Source organism: Epargyreus clarus, unplaced genomic scaffold (genome assembly GCF_041222505.1).
Source record: "Epargyreus clarus isolate Ecla_fem2 unplaced genomic scaffold, WU_Ecla_fem_2.2 ptg000012l, whole genome shotgun sequence".
In the NCBI taxonomy this organism is placed as follows: Eukaryota; Metazoa; Arthropoda; class Insecta; order Lepidoptera; family Hesperiidae; genus Epargyreus; species Epargyreus clarus.
The window spans coordinates 6,504,537-6,526,071 of record NW_027332220.1 but is presented as its reverse complement, the minus strand read 5'-3'; the positions used below and the strand labels follow the sequence as shown (position 1 = coordinate 6,526,071).

General features: G+C 34.9%; 1 protein-coding gene across 1 annotated transcript in view; it reads left to right on the top strand.

Moving 5' to 3' along the window:
• LOC140746226 (uncharacterized) overlaps positions 1–21,535 on the top strand; it is a 59,989-nt gene that overhangs the window by 30,376 nt on the left and 8,078 nt on the right. The window contains exons 2-5 of the mRNA XM_073078283.1: positions 15,968–16,043; positions 18,010–18,213; positions 18,425–19,827; positions 20,154–20,975. Coding sequence (XP_072934384.1) covers positions 18,010–18,213; positions 18,425–19,827; positions 20,154–20,975 — 2,429 coding nt within the window. The 5' untranslated portion in view covers positions 15,968–16,043. The remainder of the gene's footprint in view (positions 1–15,967; positions 16,044–18,009; positions 18,214–18,424; positions 19,828–20,153; positions 20,976–21,535) is intronic.

The window sequence follows — 21,535 nt, the reverse complement described above, 5'->3', positions numbered from 1 at the left end:
AGCCGAATTTATGTATACCAAACACAATAAGGAACACTCTCTCTGCTTACGAATGCCAACGTAAAAGTAAGTACATGCTTATGTTCGTCCGTCGATCAAAATTGGCGTAGTAAAATAAAGCAATATGGGCGATGCGAGAAGCAACGGTGAAAGCACGTGCGTCACGATCGCGAGAAAACTCGTAAATATTAACTTGTTTATGTTAACTTATGTTAACTTCAGTGGGCTATGTATGGTTTTGGCAGGTTCCGGCAACCTGTTATTAGAAATTGTAATAATAGAGTGCGGTAAAAACGTTCGCTCGGTATATATATTTCGCTCGCTTCGGTATATGTAACTACTCAAGGTTTTTATGTAGCTTTCTTTATTAATACCTTATTCAGGTATATCTACTGATGTATTGAAATGAAACAAACATTACCTATATTGTAATTAAGAATATATATTTCTAGAATTGCTTATCAAAGTGTATTGTTTGTTTATAATGTAGCAGCCACCGAAACTAATTTGATTTCCATGTCAGATGTTACAATTATGTCAAGAGTCATAATTTATTTTATGTTAAGATGTATGTTAACATTGCAAATAATTTATTTTGAAAGTAGAACAACTTTGCGTTTCACTACAACATTACTTATCGCCACACCTATTTCCGGCACAAGAATTACTTTGCAAACTTATGTGTTATTACTTGATTAGCACTTCAAGATTTATACTTATTACGGTTTCATTATTACGTGATTCTTAAAAGGCACTTTTGATGATTTCAAACAGGTCTGTACAGTATTTATTTCATTAGGATGTTCAGTCTATAGGTCTAATTTAAAACAAAAGGAAAAACAAAGATTTGTGGTAAGTAAATTGCTATGAATCAAAAGTAGCACTAGACTTTGAGCGGCATACTTAGATAAACTTATACACAAAGTGTCGCGGATTGTGAAAAGAACTTTGTGAATTGTGTGTGATGTCGATTAATATTTACACTATTTAATCACAAACGTAATTTTAATAATTTTCCAACCAAATACATATCGTACAACCAATATAACGGCTTACTTATGAAGAGTCTTAGCAGTAGAAAAACATAGCCCAGACCTTTAGACTTTAAACGAAACGCGTTTAAATTTATTTGTATTGTGTGAATTTACGTAATATTACTACGCAAATCTGCAGAATTTTATTCTTCAAAATTTTGCTCGACAAACCAAGTGTATCTTTTTGGTCTGCTAGTGTTCGCTACCAAAAATCAATTCAAACTACCACCTGCTTGGACACTACGTGTTCATACAAAGTCGTGCCACATTTCGGCATTCGCGTGCAACGCCACACGCATTCTTCATCACACATTGCGTTGTGTGAATTTCTCGGCCGTTATATAAAGCGGCCGCGATCTGTGTGAAAACGACAAAGTTTCTTTCGTTTAGTGCATTAAAGTGTAATCTTCAATCAATACGTGGTGAATACCTGTCTGTAGGTGCGTCGCAGATTTTAGTGATGTAATTTTTTTTGTAGGTTAACAAATATTAACGTCTTTGATAAAATAGTACCAAAACTCATTACTACAATTATTATATTCGAATGAATAAAACTTACTTGTTATAATTTTTTAAATCGTATTTAATGTTAGTGTAGGGTTTAAAGTATACTGTAATACACACTGGTGCTAATTTACAAAAATAGGTTTTGTAACTAGGTTTGTCTCTGAAATTTATACCTCCTTTAAGCAAACTGTTATAAAGTCAACCTTGTTGAGTGCTTCCTATGTTACGTTCATCTGTGTGACATGATGTGTTACAGTTACGAAATGATATGAAGAATTACAGATAACACATGAGTGAGAGCTACCCTATGTCAATAACAAATTTATTGTTACTTCTGAAGGTTTGAACAAAGCACGCTTACACTCATTATAAACCTGCTGCATCATACCTTGTAAACCAGAATAGACCAGTGTATACGTAAACGTGATCCCAGCTTCACAGGTAAAGTTGCGAGCTTAAACTAGTGCTACATAACTGTCATCACTTACGTTATTGTTGAGGAAACCGGTGTTATTTGCAATTAGCGGCTCGTTATGACATTCCGTGTTTTGCTCCGATGGATTTTGGAATGTACGTCTGAATGTCGCGTCTCAACTTAGTCTTAATGGAATAGTTATAGTCCGCGCCAAACTGCTAGTCCGCTCTGAATATAGAAACGAGTCTCGAATACCAAATTGTAAATATTAGCGTGACGAAAACAGAGCGGGACCCCTCCAGGCTCCCATTCGCTGCCTGCACTCACCCACGGGTACATAGCTGCCTTAGTATGCCTTTACGTTGCTATGGAATATATGCTTGTAGTTGTGCGCAACAACTTATGAGCGGACTAGCAGTTTGGCGTGGACTATACCATTCTGTGAATGCTTCGTTTAATCGTTATTGTGCACCAACGATTTTTGTTATGTTACTTTTCTCCAAGTTCTCAGGATGTGTCAACCATTCACTTGGGTAGTACGATGGTATACAGGCTAAACTTTTCCTATTCTGAGAGAAGACCCGTGCACACAGACAGCGGAAGGTCAATCTGTTGTTGACGATGACGACTAAAGATTTTATGTTATTCCGAATTGCCCTTTTTATATACCTTTAGTTCCTGCATAATTTGGTCATTTAAAATTGAAGAATTGAATACATGATAATGATGATAATTTAAATTGTTCATTGCATTTATCACTGAAGTAAAGATAAATCAAAAACAGCTTTACTCGTGCAAAAGTTTAATGATACTAAAATAATTTTAATGTTGTTGATGCGTTGATACGAGTAATTATAAAGATAATTTGAATATTTAATTAAATATCGTAGGGCCGTAATTAAACGTTTAGAAATTAAATATATGCCACGATAAAGTGGCGCCATAGTTAATTTGCTTACTTAATATGCAAGAAATATCTCGTAAATGATTACCATGAGGATCTATCGTTATATAAAGCGAGTAAGAGAAATTAGAATTTCATAGAGTCTATGAGTTATTTGAGCAATATACTATGGATGTACGTATACGACGGAAAACAAACGTTCATATGTAAGTATGAAGCGTGAATTGATCTTAATCTTCATATTAAAAGTTTAATTGATGTTCTTTAATAATATACGTACTTTCTTTACACGTACATTATACTGTAATAAGTAAGTTATGTTACAAAGGTGGGCTTTGTTTGTGTTAGAGTTAATAAAAAATTCTGAGAGATTTATAAGGGACTATTAGAAGAATGTTTTACACTAGCTGCACCCCACAGAAAACTACAGATAAATAAAACTGAAGGTTTCGTCAATGTACATAATTTATGTATGAATTTTATATCACAACGTTAATAGGTCATCGTTTAATGGGTTTCTAGAAAAAAGGTTTTTTTTTTATAATATAGGAGTAGCAGACGAGCATGCAGTCCACCTCATGGTAAGTGGCTACTGCCGCCCATGGACATCTGTAATCAACCCCAGATGGGATAAGATATTCCTACCTGAGGTCGGCCACAGATACGCCGTTGCCCCTGAGGACTAAGCTGGAACGCCTCGGAAAAGTATGTCTCCCTTACCACACCCTTCAAAACGGAACACAGCAGCGCTTAACACTGCTGTTATTAGGCAGAAATAGGTGTGGCGGTGGTGAGGCTGGAGTCAAACCACAAAGGGTTCTACCACCTTCCTTTTTGTAATTTTATTATTTGCATATTGTTTTGTGTTTAGTATGGCAGACATTTCCTTGCTTTCGTTAAGGCGTTGAACCCATTATTAACTTTTAACTTTTCTTTCTTATTTCGTAGAGCCTTGTATTATTGAAACATCTATAAAGGTAGAGTTCTTCGTGGTTACGAACCATTATCATATGTTTCTGTTTTATAACAACAGTCTTAGGCGGAGCTTTGATCCATTTGAAAGAAGTGAATGAAAGATACTTACTCATACAAACTATCCATTCAAGGGTAGCAACGCACTTGTGGCTGATCACAGACTATCGGAGTTTCGGCATTCTATCTGAGTTAATTATATTATTATGGTTGGCAATTCCAGCTTATATGTGCAGGATGTGGTTTAGGGAGACATCCTTTTCGAGGCGTTCCGGCTTAGTCCTCAGGAGTAGTGGCGCATCTGGGGCCGACCTCAGGTAGGAATATCAAATCCTATCTGGGGTTAATTACAAATGTCCAACGGCGGCAGTAGCCACTTACCATCACGTGGACTGCATGCTCGTTCACTACTACTTCTATAAGCAACGTAAGTTTCGTACTAAAGCGAGAAAAAAAAAACACAGAGAATTTAATTCCTCACATGGAGCCACATGACGCCCGTGGAAAGCTAATGCTAATGACGTTATACGTAACGTTTTAAAAGTTTTATTGCCGTTTCACTCAAACGACTGTGGTGTACACTGTACTGACAGTGAAACTGGGCATTAACCGCCTTTATTACATATATTTGTACTGAGCCCACCTGGTCTCACTTTTTTTATGAAATTGAAGAAGCTAACGAGCATGCAGTCCACCTTTTCATAATATAGAAATAGCACACAAGCATGCAGTCCACCTGATGGTATATGACTAAAGCCGCCCATGGAAATCTGTAATCAACCCCAGGTAGGATTAGATTTTACCTGAGGTCGGTCACATATGCGCCACTTCTCCTGAGGACTAAGCTGGAAATCCTCGGAAAAGTATGTCTTCTTTACCACACCCTTTAAACCAACACAGCGGTGATTCACACTGCTGTTATTAGTCACAAAATATTCTACCACATTTGAAATCACTCGATGTGTATAGCTTACGATATGTGGTGGAACTCTTTGTGGTTCGACTCCGGCGGCACCACCGCCACATATATTTCTGCCTTATAATTGTAGTCGAATCCAGGTAGGAATCTAGTTTTGCCTGAGGTTGATTACATGTGTCTATGGGCGACAGAAGCCACTTATCATCGGGTGGACCGCATGCTTGCTTGGTACTATTATGAAAGAAATATTTAATGTGTTTAAATATAAATGAGTCTCGTCTAATGCTTAACGTTATGTAAACAATAACCACTCACATCAGATAGCATGCTCGTTTGCTAAAGTTTATTCAGTAACTAAACAGTCGATCTATTCAAGATGTCACTTTCACCCACAAATTCAGTCACGAAACAAAATTACAAGTACTATTAAATCGAGAACAGCGAAGTTAAGAACCAGGCAAGTAGGGTAACAGTAAGGTAACAGGGTGGCAGTTACTGTTAGCTAGGGATGGCGATTCTTACCGAAAAAAACGATTCGATTCGAAGTGCAATAAATCGATTCACAAAAATCAAGGCCCAAAGAATCGATACTTCAAAAATCGACCTTCGATCTTTTTTAGTTATAAAGGGAAAAGATAGCGAAAAAAAAGGTCATCAGGACCAAATAAACAGTGAAATTTGCACTGGAATACGTATCGAACCAACTACGAAAAGATCGATTTTCGATCTTCTATGATGAACGATCCATTCACTGAATCGATCCATTACTGTAGATGGATTAGAATAATCGATATTTTTGGCCCAAAAGATCGATTCTTCGATTAATCGATCTCAGATCGCCATCCCTACTGTTAGCGGTGGTTTACCGTTACAATACCTCAAGTGCGAGCTTTTGATTGAATTTGACGCATCAGGCGATCTGATTCGTAGCGGACTTTTGATTCGAACGTTTATCTTAAGCACCTGTTACCGATTAGTGTAGGTATACCCATATGGGTAGATGGGTATATATGTCAGTGATAGTCGTGCGTATGATATCGATAAATAAATCATAAAGTATAAATATTAATGATAACACCATGAATATTAATGATAATAAATTAAATCGAATGTAAAGTATACTAAACATGATCTAAAATTTTAAAATTATAATATAATTTTTAGTATAATTTTTAATTTTAATTTTATAATTTTTAATATAATTTTTTGAAGGTGGTAGAACCCTTTGTGGTTCGACTTCGGCGGCACCACCACCACACTTATTTCTACCTAATAACAGCAGTGTTAGGTGCTGCTGTGTTTCGTTTTGAAGGGTGTGGTAAGGGAGACATACTTTACCGAGGTGTTCCAGCTTATTCCTTAGGGGTAGCGGCGCATCTGTGGCCGACCTCGGGTAGGAATATCTAATCCTATCTGGGGTTGATTACAAATATCCATGGGCGGCAATTAACCGGTAATTAACCCCAGAAAGGGTTTGATATTTCTACCTTAGGTCGGCCACAGATGCGCCGCTACCCCTGAGGACTAAGCTGGAACGCCTCGGAGAAGTCTCCCTTACCACATCCTCCAAACCAGAACACAGCAGCGTAATCTATTCTGTAGATGTCCATAGGCAGTGACGAGGAAAATCAAATGTGCACATATTAATTGACTTCCTACTAAAACCATGGTGTGTTCAATGCCTTAATGAATTAACAAGCCTTTCACTGCGTTACCTAAATGCATTCAACGGTGCACATAATAAATGAATTACATAAAGGAAGTAGATTACTTAAACGAGAAGCGTACAAATTAATTCTTTTGTGTTACATGTTGCTTGTAATCAAGGCATCGTTTATGGTTTAAGATTCTTTATTTCTCAAAAAAGATTTACAATCACTTACTGAGAAATGAGGTTTAACAATAATTGTCGTATTTAATTTTGTGAGCAAAAGAGTGGGTAGGCAGATATTTTTGATGTGAAACATCTATAGCCGCACGTAAAAAAGATTTCTGGCGTGGCGACGATTACCTTTAACTACATAGACAAATGTTCTATAAGGGACAGAGCTATTAGAACAATGTGATAAAAAAAGACAACTAGTGTTTGACCTTGCGTTTCAAGTGTACGCAAACGTAAATATTGACCATGGAATATAGTGACCAATGATTACTTCAGTCAAAACGGGACATCGATTTTTTTATGTCAAATACTTTTTACTTGAAAAAATATAGTTAGAAATAATAAAAAACACGCTTTTATGATAAAATTAACTAAAAAGTAGAAAATAATTTTCAATCTAGGAATCATTTAAGGAAAAGTAAATAGTATAATTGTGCAAAAAATGTGGGGCGCTTTATGAAAACTGATAAATGGAGCACCCCATGTTTTTTTCACAATTATAATATTTACTGTTACTTAATTGACAATGGCAACGGTTCATTTCGGAGACAACGGCACGAAGCATCGAAAAAAGGGACTGTCCCGTTAAAAACGGGACGTATGGACGTATATTTCTCATTGATACTCATGCTTGTCAAAGACAATGAAATAATGGAACAGAAGGTAAAAAATGTCCAGAACTGTCGATAATAGTTTTAGTACATCGTTTACGTAGAAATGTTATAGTACAGTTTAACTAAATAAATTATTATTATATAAATATATAATTTGATGAAAGAATGTATCTATACAGATGTATCGACTGGTTTAAAATATACGATTTAAAAATTGTTTATATTTATTATCGTATATTAGTAAAGATTACTCACTCCTAACAAGAAAATGTACCCAGTTTTGAGAATTGAAATAGTTGCGTAAAAAAGTTTTGCCACGTCTCCGTGCTAAAATGTCCCTAAAATATTTGAAATAATTATTTATCTATTATGTAAATTACGCAGTATTAGTTATTTATTTGTAAATTTTCTCTAAAAATGTTTTTATTTGTCAAGAATTAAAAAAAAACTTACTAATAAGCCGTTTGTGGCTTCATTCAATTTCAAGGCGGCGAAGTATCTTTACTAATTTATGTTTATTATTTTCAGTTTTATTTTACACACGACCATTAATTGCAAAGTTGTGTACATTTTATAAATGTACTAGCTGACCCAGCAAACATTGTGTTGCCATATAAATAAAAAAAATGTTAAGGGTGAACAACCCTTATCACTTAAGAGATATGAAAAATAGATAGATAGTAGCCAATTCTCAGACTTACTGAATATGCATATAAATTTTGATGAAAATCAGTAAGAGCGTTTCGCAGGAGTACAGTAACTAACATCGTGACATGCGAATTTTATATAATCTTACCGTGGTCTTTTTGAGGATTAATTTCTGGCTATACAAAGATTGTTTATTAAATTATGTTTAGGTTAATTTATTCAATTAAAGAAATTTTAAAATACCGTATACTATCCTATATAAATTTTATGGTAATATTTTTTATTATTTACCACAGATATCGAAGAAAATTTAGAGATTAGGATACAGAATTTCCCATATATCGATTTTATTTTATTAAAATAAACTATAAAAAGTTATATTTTGACTAAAACACACTAATATAAAAATTAAGCAGTGGGATCTTAAACTATAACATACACGTATGAACATCGTGAGCTTCAATAAAATGTCACTTCTGTTCTGTTGATCTATGGTCATAGATCAATGAAAATTTTTTCATTGATCTATGACAGTTCAATTCAATCAATGAAAGTTTTTGTCAATGAAAGTGATAAAGACGCAAAATGCATGACCATACACAAACACATACACAAAAACATACTTTGTCTCTTTCTGGTTACTCATGTAATCATGGCGGATCGAACACGAAAAATAAACAAAATTTAATAATTTCTCTTCATTTACGTGTGATAGGTGATTCCATGAATCTTGTTTCTTTTTCGAGCATAATTTTTGCATTTATGCATTGCACAAGAAGGCATTTTGAGGCTTAAAATTCAAAATAATGACGTTTAACGTGTTCAGTGACATTCGTGTGTATTACTACGCCGCGCGAGAGCGACTGGAGTCGTTTTAACTCGTTTTACACCACTTGACGTATTTTGTATGTTTTAAGTATTGCCCGCTTATTTTTCTGATAATAAAATGTCTGACCGTGATAATTTAGAGAGTGAAAGTGATCAGCCTTCTGCAAAGAAAGCAAAATCACACTATGACACACCATCAAGTCATCAGTAAGTTAATTATTTTTTTATAATTAAAGTATGCATTTATCTGTGTATTAAGCACGCGTATATTTGGTGTGTTTTGAGCGCCAGCAAATGTAAAATCTACTATCTTGGTAGATTAAAATTCACATAAAAATCATTGCATACAATGTTTTTAAATTATTAATTAATTTTAATGTCATTCTTCTCAGAGAATAAATTTATTAAGACTGACAGAATTGTATTTCAAAATCAGCTGATGGCGTGCAGCGCACGAAAGTTTTTTCTTATTTGTTATAAATATGAACATTAAAAAATTAATTAATTTTTCTAATCATAGTGGCATTTATTGTGAAACATTCATTATTGATACTTATAATTGTGACCGTCAGAATGGCCGGTCACTACCCATATTTTACATCGAAATAATTACTAAGAGTTGCTACCTAGTTGCTACTAGTTGCTATTAGTTGCTACTAATTGCTACCTTCGATTAAAAAAAGATAAACTACTTTTTAAGGTGACCGGCCATTCTGACATCAGGATGGCCGGTCACCTATCCAGTGAGAAGAAACTGCGCAAATGAATAGAGTTTTTTTGTAATCAATAGTTGCTACCAAATTGCTACCTTCATATGCATCGTATTGGACTTCATAGCTTTTAAGGGTAAAAAAATATTACGGATTTAATATAAGAGGACTAAACGCCTGTATAATGTATAAGCATAATATGTTTAATTCCGGGTTTTCTCTTTTAATTATACAGGCGTTTACACCTCTTATATTAAATCCGTAATATTTTTTTACCCTTAAAAGCTATGAAGTCCAATACGATGCATATGAAGGTAGCAATTTGGTAGCAACTATTGATTACAAAAAAACTCTATTCATTTGCGCAGTTTCTTCTCACTGGATAGGTGACCGGCCATCCTGATGTCAGAATGGCCGGTCACCTTAAAAAGTAGATTATCTTTTTTTAATCGAAGGTAGCAATTAGTAGCAACTAATAGCAACTAGTAGCAACTAGGCAGCAACTCTTAGTAATTATTTCGATGTAAAATATGGGTAGTGACCGGCCATTCTGACGGTCACTTATAATTTACGATTTTAGTAATATATTGAAATAACTAGCTAAGATTCTTGAGTTTACTAATATATTGGAGCCAATTTATTTTTTTCTGTATATTTTAATAACATATTTTTGATGTGAAACATCTATAGCCGCACGTAAAACCGATTTCTGGCGTGGCGACGCATGCCGTGGCCACGCTATACGATGGTATATATATACAGTCTATATGCAGTAGTGTGAACGGTGTGGCGACGCGTCGCCATGCACAAACTATTACCGAAGTCACTGATTAAACGAATTAAGTAGTCACGATTTGAAATAAATTCGTAAATTTTTGTATTTAATGAAAATAAATGTTTATTCAATAAATAGTCATCGTTATCTGGAAAAAAATCGTAATATTTTATTTTATCATTATGACATATTTAGTTCCTATCACAATATGTTCTTTTCTGCATATTACTTTTACAAAATAATGTCGATGTTTCACATCTGCCAGGCGTCCCGTGACGGCTCACATTTTTTTTTTGCTTATATTTTTTGCTTTGCAAGCAAAAAATATCTGCCTACCGAGCCTACCTACGTTAGCCGAGTCAGAAGTCATTAACAGAACGCGCCCAGTGACACCATGTACTTAATTAATTGATTAATGTTCATATTTTACGATTTGATTTTGAGTGTGTTTACGTTTTCATGAAATTATTTATATATCTGTTCCATCAGTTTATGGAGAGTTCTAGAAGGAAAAGATGTACTCACGCACCGCAGCCTTTGTACATTTAAAAAAAAACTAAATTGAGAAGTGGCGACCCGTAATCGTGTATGACATAATTGTCCCACCAAAAGCACTTTTGTAAAGTAAAGGCCAAGTTTGTATCCTATCGTAAATAACGGCTCTTTAGTAAAATCTTAAGTTACAACAACAACATACCTTTCTTCTTTCGACTAAAATATTGCTCTTGCACTTTTTATTTCGCATTATTTCACTGATCTGTCTGTATTAAAAAAGAATATAAAACTATGGATATTAATAAGATTTTAAGACTGAATCATGATCCCGAAAATCGACGTAATTAATTATAAATAGTCGTGAGAAAAGTCAATATCTATTATGCAAATAAATTCCTGCGGTCATAATTATTTCGTGCGAGTAAGTCAATATTGCAAAAAGATAAACATGCCGCCTTTAATATTATATCGAAAACACTGTTTATGCTGATGACTTATTTGTGAAATGTCAACAATAATTTAAATTCTGCTTATCAGGTATTATAATTTTTGCCTTGGAATTCATTTACATGATAAGTTATTTCAAATTAATTTAATTAATTGTTTGTTTTTGTACAGTGTAATGGTATTTGGGAGACAAAACTTACAACTTTTTTTTGGGAATTTTCTAACCATACGTCAGGGTTTTCCATTTTTCTCAGGAATCCAAGATATCTTTAAAATGCAACAATTTTGTACACAGTGTAGTTTGTTTGTTAACTTTTGTGGTTGGTTTTGTTTTATAGCAGCAATATGATCTAATATTAGGTACTGTATTTTTAGCTTAGTAATTTCAAAATATCAAGCAAACATTTTTTTTTTAACTTAGATCTAAATATTAGTAATGCATAATTATACATAATTATGTAGATGCCATAAGACAGCCCTTCTTATAGATGACTTCCCATTCAATATCGCATAGAGTTGATAAAATTATAGTATATTAACACACACACACACACTTACGCACGTACCTACACATACATATACACTTACGTAAGTATACATAAATACTAGTTTAATAGATAATTGAAGTTATTACTATTTTTAGACAGTAAACTTTCTAATTTATATTAATTTGTTATTTTAGTACCGTTGTATCATTTCTTTCAGATGTTGGCGTCAATGTTTAATTTACGAGTATATTTGTTATTTATGCAAATTTATAAATAAACGGGCGTGTCAATGCAAATGACGTTTTTATTTTTGTTGCAATCGTAATTTTATGAATGTTTGAATTGAATCGTAACTTACATGTTTGACAGTACCTATGGACAGCACATAAATACAATTTTAACCTTTAACCTCATACAATTTCTATCCAGCACCCCTAGCGGATTGTGTCAGAACTTGGAAATTGTATGGGCATTATTTTTACAACAGTCAACAGGCAACAGTCATATTTCTCAAAACGTAAAAACTCATGGTATGGTATAGCACCTTTAACAAGGATAAAGGTATTATTCAAGCCTTAGACAAATAATTGATTGTTGGTGACCTGCTGCCAGTCATAACAATTATGACGTCAGTGTCTAAGGGAAATATCGGAGCAAAATTAGCTACAAGGTGTTAACGAGCGAAGCCAAAGGGACAGCTAGTCAGCGAAAGAAAAATCAGTTACTTTAAAATTATAGACAAACGAATTTTGTAAACTTTGGTAATGTTTTTCAAACATATGTATATGCCTAGGCACGTCCTACTGCCCAAACGACTAGAAGGATTTTGACATATGAGTTGACACTGGATTTGTCTAAGTGAAGCTATATTTTGAAGTAGTCTGGTTTTTGTTCTTATATAAGTAGGTATATATTGTTTACTTTTACTTTTAAAGTTTACTACAACACACATACTCAAAAAGAAACAGGTCGGCTTTTTAAAATACCCGTTCACATCTCTATCACTTTCGTTTTTCCATAAACGACTTATTTGCATAGTGGACTAGACATGTAAAAGCCTACGATTGTTTGCTCCTTCACATTTCTAAAAATCTTAAATGCATACTTTAAATTTTTTTTCAGAAAAAAGATTTGCTTTTTTTTAAAATGCTTAGTCGCTGAACCATTGTAGCCGAATGTTACAAATGTTACAAATTTTCGTTTTTTTTTTCAGAAAAAAGATTAGCTTCTCTTTTCAAAACGCTTAGTCGCTGAACCATTGTAGCCGAATGTTACAAATGTTACAAATTTTAGTTTTTTTTCAGAAAAAAGATTAGCTTCTCTTTTCAAAACGCTTAGTCGCTGAACCATTGTAGCCTTCTACCTTCCGAATGTTACAAATTTTAGAAAAAGTGCAACAGTAAATACTGTACCTACGCTGATAGGAGGTTCATGTTTTCTGACTATAACTTTAGACAAAAGACACCACACAACTGTAACTAACGCTAGACGACGACAAATCGCAACGATTGTTGACTGTAGCTCGTGTATTAGTTCGTGTAGAAGGTGGTAGAACCCTTTGTGGTTCGTCTCCGGCGGCGCCACCGCCACACCTATTTCTGCCTAATAACAGCAGTGTTAAGCGCTGCTCTGTTCTGGTTTGAAGGTTGTGGTAAGTGAAACAATTTTCAGAAGCGTTTCAGCTTAGTCCTCAGGAATAGCGGCGCATCTGTGGTCGACCTCAGGTAGGAATATCTAATCCTATCTGGGGTTGATCACAGCTGTCTATGAGCGGCAGTAGCCACTTACCATCAGGTGTACTCGGCATGCTCGTGTGCAACTAACTACAAAACAATAAATTTTACAACTGAAAAAAATTACAACACCAAATCCACCATGAACAATGTATCCTTCTTTAACACGCTTTTTATTTGTTTTATTTATAAAGATCATTAATTTATTTAAAATGCGTCTATTGTTGATTACAATCTGTATACAGTTTCCATATTCATGTAGTTTGCGTCATATCTTACGACATACTCTTTAGTTTCTCCTAATGCATTTACCATAACAATCTGCTAATTTTAATTATGTTGCAATGCTGAATAAGATAAGAAACATTAGGTCTCGATCTATTTACTTTTTCTACGCAAATTAAAAATATTCGAAATATGTTAAAGAGGCATGCTGATGTTTACTTCGTGTCTGTCATTGTGTTATGTAATAATAAGTGAATATTTATTTACATATCTAAGTGTTCTACTGAGATATCTATTTAGGCAGGTACTTAGGGAAGATGACTAACTATCAAAGCCAGACGAAATATGGAGGCTACTTCACTTCCTTCAAAATCATTTATTCTGCCTTCTATTTGGATTCTGGACCTTGATGGTTCCTAAACAGAAAGGTTTTACTGATATCCCGCAAGTTTGGTTACAATTTATAATCGAAGTGTAACCAAACCTACCTCTACCTATGATTCCTTCCAAACATTAGTCTTTGACAGTCTACGGCTGGATATATACCTAATCTGTGCTGATCGGTCCAGAGCCATCTGAGTACAACGGCTTCCTGCCGACCTAAGGTCATCAGGCCACCTGGTTAATGGGAACCTGTGTTCCTTTTGCCTTGACGTGTCTCTAGTGGACCTTCACTATCGGTTCATATGGCTTTATCATTATATAAAATTGTCGTGCCACAATGTTAGTTACCGTACTCCTCCGAAACGGCTTCACCAATTTTCACCAAATTTTACATGCATATTCAGTAGGCCTGAGAATCGGCTACTATCTATTTTTCATACCCCTAAGTGATAAGGATTGTTCACTCTTAACATTTTTTTATTTATATGGCAAAACAACGTTTGCCGGGTCAGCTAGTGTACTAATAATATTATGGTAATTATCATAATATAATCTTACTGAACATAAAACATAAGAATTTTCAGGAGGACGTAGATATGTTACATGCAAATTCGAAATACATACGAATTTACATAATGTACAAAAACAGACTATCTTTAGTTTTTATATACCATCATATTATATAATGGTTTCTCTTTCATAATAATGACGTCTTGTTACATAGTTACTAACTTTTTACCTTAGTAAGATTTTCTTACTAAATGTTATTCTTAGAATAACCGTAGTTAAAGACTTATAATAAAATAATAAATTAAGGTATTCTATATATTAGCTATTCATTGTAGAAGTAAACCTTATAAATCAATCCAAATGCTTTTCACTTTGGTTTTCAAAATCTTAAATACAAAAATAAAAAGATATATATGTGTATGTATGCAATATAAAATAAAATTAAGGGAGGTGCTAATGCATACCGTCCTTTTTGGTATATCAGTGTTGAAACAATTACTTCACAATTACAATTTAAAATGCTTGAATTTTAATCGTAATTATTGTAAAGTAAATGTTTTAGATTGTTTTAATTGTAAAATAGAATGCCATGAAGATGTACACATTTGTGGGCAGGATATGACACCATTATGAAGAAAATGATCCTACCTTGAAAACCACAAAGATCCTTAGAGTATAGAAAACCATAACATCACAACAGAATCCATAACAACTGGCCTTTTATGTTGTCATGTCTTGCACAACTTGTATTCATCCTGGAATATTATGAGCTAAAATTACGCCTGTACAACAGAGAGGTAATCTTGAGGTAAAAATGATCAGTTTGTACATTTTTGCTATTTATACTAATTATACCAAGAAATTGAGTTAAGAATATAAACTTAAGTTAAGAATATAAACTTACACTAAATTGGTTAGTTAGATATACAATATTATAAGAACTTTAGAAGTACCTACGGATTAATTGCTAAGGAAACCGACTGTGGTTTATCATATATCATATCACACTATGTTCAACTTCCGATCGCGAGTGACTTAAGTTTTTAACAATACAATACAATACAAAAATGCTTTATTGTACACCAACTAATAAATGACAAATATTTACATACATATAATGAAGAGTACAATAGGTGGCCTTATCACTTAAAAGCGATCTCTTCCAGACAACCATAGAGTAATTGAAAGAGAAACATATTAGACACAAGAAACACAGGGTAGGGGTGTACAAATGTAAAAACATACCAACTAGAATTTATCTTTGGACATATCAGCAGCTAGCGTAGAAGGTGAAGAAAGTAAGGGATAGAGATATTACAGAGAATAGGAAAAAAAAGAAAGGATAAATAAATACAAATAATAATAATATTTTTTTTTTTTTTAACCTTCACAAACTGTAGCACTTTATTTTAATTATTTACGTAATGTAGGTACTTGTATGTTTTCTTAACTAATAATTTACAATTGCTTGTTTCAGTTGTTCGGGACAGTAAATAAGAGCGGAACAAAATGCCTGTAACAACTGGGCCCAGGGCCCATAGACTATCGAAGAAGTAAGTACTTTTGAATTTTGATATTAGGGTATTTAAAATACGTGTTATGTATTACAAAACGCGAGCGATAGCCTAGTGATTTGAAATTCGATGAATTTAGAAGGTGGTAGAATCCTCTGAGGTTCGTGTCCTCACCGCTACAGCTATTTCTGCCTAATAACAGCAGCGTTAAGCGCTTCTGTGTTTTGTTTGGTTTGAAGGGAGACTTACTTTTTGGAGGCATTCCAGCCTAGTCTTGCAGCGTATCTTTGGTCGACCTCAGGTAGGAATCTAAATTTATCTGGGGTTGATGCTTCATTAGCCACTTACCATCAGTTGAACTGCACGCTCGTCTGCTACCTTTATATTATAATACCCTCTTTATACCTCTATATAAATATTCTAAATTAAATGTATTGGTAATGCTCATTTGAACGCTTTTACCCGATACTATCGAGCTTATCGAGCTTGTATACGTGATCTTGCCTCTTAGGCGGTATCCTTTATACTGAACTTTCATCTGCTTATAAATCCATAATTATCTATGTATTGAAACGGGTGGCGAAAGCTCCCCTACATTCAAAGCCGGATTTCTAGAGCACTGTAGACCTTTGATCTGGAAAACCATTGCAACCTGGTAGTCTTTCACTAGCCGATATTTCTCCTAAATAGCAGTGGTTCAAACTTAGTTACTCAACTCAAAAGTTAGTTACGAGCTTTGTTACAATTTTTTTAGGTTCTATACAACTCCACGCTGATATCATCGTGCTTCGAACTTACAACGACACGCCCAGAAAGAGCTTCGGAACGGACATTTAAATTCGTTATACTAAAATATCTGTCGTGTTTCGAGGGTCGTTTACGCATACCTATACTGTTTACGATATATTGGTTTGATGATCGTTTTTAGACCAACAGCTCCAGTTATTTTTCCTTTCAAACAATCACTTATTAATCTGATTAAATATTACTTAACGATAACCGATACAACAGTAAACAGTTTTTGTTTTCTCTGCGCATATTAACTGAATTTGTATTCATTACTTGAGTGTAATATTCAGTTTATACTGTTCCGGTTGCGTTACCATACCTTTGCTAATACACCGCGGTTAAAACGATTATTGATTTGCGGTTATTATCGCTGATTACTACTGATCGACTGTTGTAGGTCATCCGATTGCAATTTCGATGATGTTGCACAATGATACATATTATTAGAAATTTAATATCGTGTATGAGTTATGACTTATGAGCATTTAGCGATTAAGCATAAAACTCGATTAAATTTAAAATACTCGCCGCACTTCTATGCACAATTTTAATATGTTTTTGTTGTAAACACTTGATGTTTTCGAGTTAAAACTAGTAAAATGCTATCTTATTCTTTGTATAAAATTGTCCTGTCAAAATATATTGTGCTGTGTTCGAGATTACAACTAGTAGCAAAACCAGACGAACCAGAAGAAAATAAAAGGTTGGTTTCGTCTACAATCTTATTGGTAACTTTATTTCGTTCAACAAATCTACTTTGCGAAATAATAATCATAAAGCTATGTCTTCTATTACAAGCGCCTACGTCTTATATCGTGGCGGTGATAGCCTAGTGGTGTGGCGGTGATAGCCTAGTGGTTAGGAAACGCGGCCTCTCGATCGAGGGGTCCGAGGTTCAAATCCCAGGCACGCACCTCTGATTTTCAAATTTTTGTGCGTATTAGAAATTAATTATCACTTGCTTAAACGGTGAAGGAAAACATTGTTAGGAAACCTGCATACCTGAGAGATTTATAAAAAAAACATCTTAAAGGTATTTGAAGTCTACCAATACGCACTTGGCCAGCGCGGTGCTATGGCCTAATCCTTCTCATTCTGAGAGGAGACCCGTGCCCAGCAGTGGGACAGTAATGGGTTGATGATAATGATGATGACGTCTTATATTATGCCTACTATACATATTATGTCTTCTATAAACCAGTTTTAACATTTCCAGATGGTGACGTGCGACGAGGGGCCTTCAGTCGGCGGCTTCCACCTGGGCGCCCGTGAAGATGAGGCGCACCGGCCACGCGCGCCCAGCGTCTCCTCCCTCTCGCTCTACAAACAGAAGATTGATGCGCTCTTCGACGACACCCGCTCTGTCGCCAGTCTGCCACAGTACGCTCCGATCTCTGATCTAGGAAGAAGGGACAGCAAGGTATAAATCTTTTCTATTTAAGTGCCTGAAATTTGAGGTATCACTTAAAGTCCTATAGTGAGATGAATTAATAAATAAATCAATTTCTTAAGATCGTCTTTGATGATAAAATAGAACATAAAGAATATAGAAGATAAAAAGGATTTTATCAATAAAACCACAATAAAAACGCATTTTGATACTCGTATCAGTGTACTATTTCATCTTTCAGGTTAGTTTACCACGCGACAGCAAGGCGACAATTTATGAAGATGAAAACACCTATTGCCAAAACAAGATTAAAAAGATCAACAATACGGTACAAGATCGTATAGAGAGAATGTTCGCAGATATGGCAGGGGATTCTAGGCAAACTCCCGAGAATATCGGGATCCATGTATTTAGTGTTCACTATCTGGGATCAACACCGTTACAGAGTAAAGTGACCAGCTTATCAGGCCTTCAAACGCCTCTTAAGGACTTATACTTTGCGTATAGACGAAATTTTAGGCATAAAAGCGCTTTAACTGGTCGCTTAGAAATATCAAAAAGTGGACTGAAAGTTAGGTATAAAGGAGATAAGGGCGATTTAGAACAACTAAATCCTTTCCCGACGATAGCAGTTTGGTCAGCTGTAAAGTTTGTCGTCCAACCTTTAGAAGATAATCGTAATGATCTAAGTTATGCATTTTTGCCTTTAATTACTGATCCAGATAATATAGATCGCCATGCATTATTTAAAACATTAGAATCATCCGAAAGAAAATATATCCTCTCCCACAACGAAAATTCGCATTCACCGCTTTTCGCTGTTGTGATGAGGAAGATTGGTGTCGCCAAACAACTGGAGTGTCATGGGTTTGTATGTCAGACGACAGAGGACGCTATTGTGATAGCAGCCACGCTATACAAATCTCTTATGTCACATATGAGCCGACAAGGCCATTCCGACAAGAAGAAACTGAGAAATCGAAATGGAGTAAGTTGTATGAGTATAACCAGTAGTTTACCAACTAACGACGTCCCTGTTAGACCGCCACGGAAGAAACGTAGCACGTCTTCCTTAAGCGGAGATAGTGATAGAGCTGACGGGTTTTCAGCTAGCGAATCATGTAATGAAAAATTTGAAAGACATAAAATGATCCAAGATATTTTATCTCACCATTCACCAGCTACTATAATACCTATTGAAGCAAAACGAATAACTGTTGAAGAAGTAAAAGCTAAATTGGATTCCATAAAAAATATCGATACCAGCGGTAGCGACACACAGGGCTCTAAGAAATCGACGATAAAAGATTTGCTCCTTCCTAAACAAGTCCAGTCCTTACAAAATCTTCAGGGTAGTAACGAATCTTCAGTTCGAAGTAAAGTATCTGAGAAGATTGAATTATTTCGAGAGTTAGAAAGACGAAAAAATATACAGAGGCCACCAACACTGCCGCCGCCAATTCCTTCGAAGCCGGCTGCCCAACAGTCATCATCAGACGTTACGAAAGAACCATTAAGAAGAACGCAAAGTGGAAGAAAATCTCTAAGTGAATCCGGAGATATTTTAACAAAAGTGGCCATTCCTCGTTCCGGAAGTTTTTTGAATGCTGGAGGTCTCACCCGATACAAATCAATCGGGCACAGGTATGTTAAGAAAAATCATTTGCAAAATAATTCTAACAATGAGTTTATATTAACTGCTTAATCGTGAAATGTACTTGACAATCGATCATTTTACACTATTTTTAATTTTACACTTCAATGGTGAGTATAAGTACTCAAAATAACTAAATAATGAGACCGAATAGAGCATGCTTAGCGAAGTGTTTCGACATCTTGCATGCAGGTAATTGCGTTAACGCAAGCGCGTCCGATACATTCTTCCGATATATTTATAGAACTAACAAACTATTTATAAATTTAACTTTTTAGGACATTATTGAGCTAATTTATAACTGTTTCAATTTCAGAAACAATGGAAAGAAAGGCGGCGGGTCACCTTTAGGATTCAATGAACTATTTAACGAATTTAAAGTTCAAGAGAACCTACATTCCATGGACGAAATATTAAATGTTATAATTGATCCTGAAGGGATGTCTTTTAACGATCTTAAACCGATCTACAAGGAATTTCTATTAAAACTAGCAGTTACTTTAACAAAAGACGAAATATTTCAACATAGTAAAGCAATTATGAAGAAACAGAAGAAAAAGATTCTGCGACGAAACAGTACATTTCAAAATAAAAGGAGGAAAATATTTAAAGGTGCTAGTGGTCTCCGGATGGTTTTTCGGATGCCGTTTGGTAAAAGTATGCGGAAAAAGGAAAAGAAAAAAGTAGCGTCTGTAGATATACCGAATACATGCGTCAAGGAACCAGTATCTGAAAGTTCTGTTTCTACATCTAGTTACGATTTGAGACAGTTCAACCCGAAGGATCCAGTGTTGCCGCCACCGAAACGACCAACGATGCGTCAGAGGAATAGTAAACGTTCTGATAAAACTATACACGTGACAAAACGAAATGGGAAAGGTTCGAGGCTTGGAGAAAGAACGTCTACATCGGAAGACTCAGATTTCCTGACGCTCAGTAATAGGTTAGGTTGCCAAAACAGGAACAGTTCTAGTGGATACGTATCTTGTTCTGAATGTGAGTCGGAGAGCTGTATCGATAGGTGTTATTGTTCCTTGAAGGCTGACTATAAATCCAAGTGCTACTGCTCCGCGGTAGACCTCAGCAAGGATTCTGCTAAAACGAGACTCATTAGCAAAGGTTGCAAAGAATGTTCCAAGTAAGTTAATGTATTGAAATATTTGTAGTTGTTGTAGTATCGTGTCATTATCTCCACTTAAGAATTACTCGATTATAACGGTAGTTACGAGTATTTCAGCGGACCTCTTCGGAAAGTTTTAAAAATGGAATATGGCGATGCAAAATGCTGGTACAGGGCAAAAATATTGACAGATCCTTCCTTAAGTTCTCATGTTATATTATTATAACTTAACAGTTAAAGTGTTGCTTTTTTTTCACTCCGGACAATTTTTGCGTTCAATATTTTCGTACAACAATTCTCTACTTTCGTTCGTCTTCGTTTTACAATTCATTTAACATTAATAGAAACGCATCTCGCGAGGAGATTGTGTGGAATTAATTAAGAACAGTGAGTCACTTCTCCAGAGGAATGTGGACCTTATTTATTTATAAAGTATTGTTCACTATAAGTAAGAGTTGTCGAGTGCAGAAATGAAACGTGTGTTGTTAATTAGAGCATGACACGTCCGCAGTCGGCGACGGCATATGAGTAACTAACTGAATTAAACTTACAGTTGAGTTTGGTTTTAATTATTATAC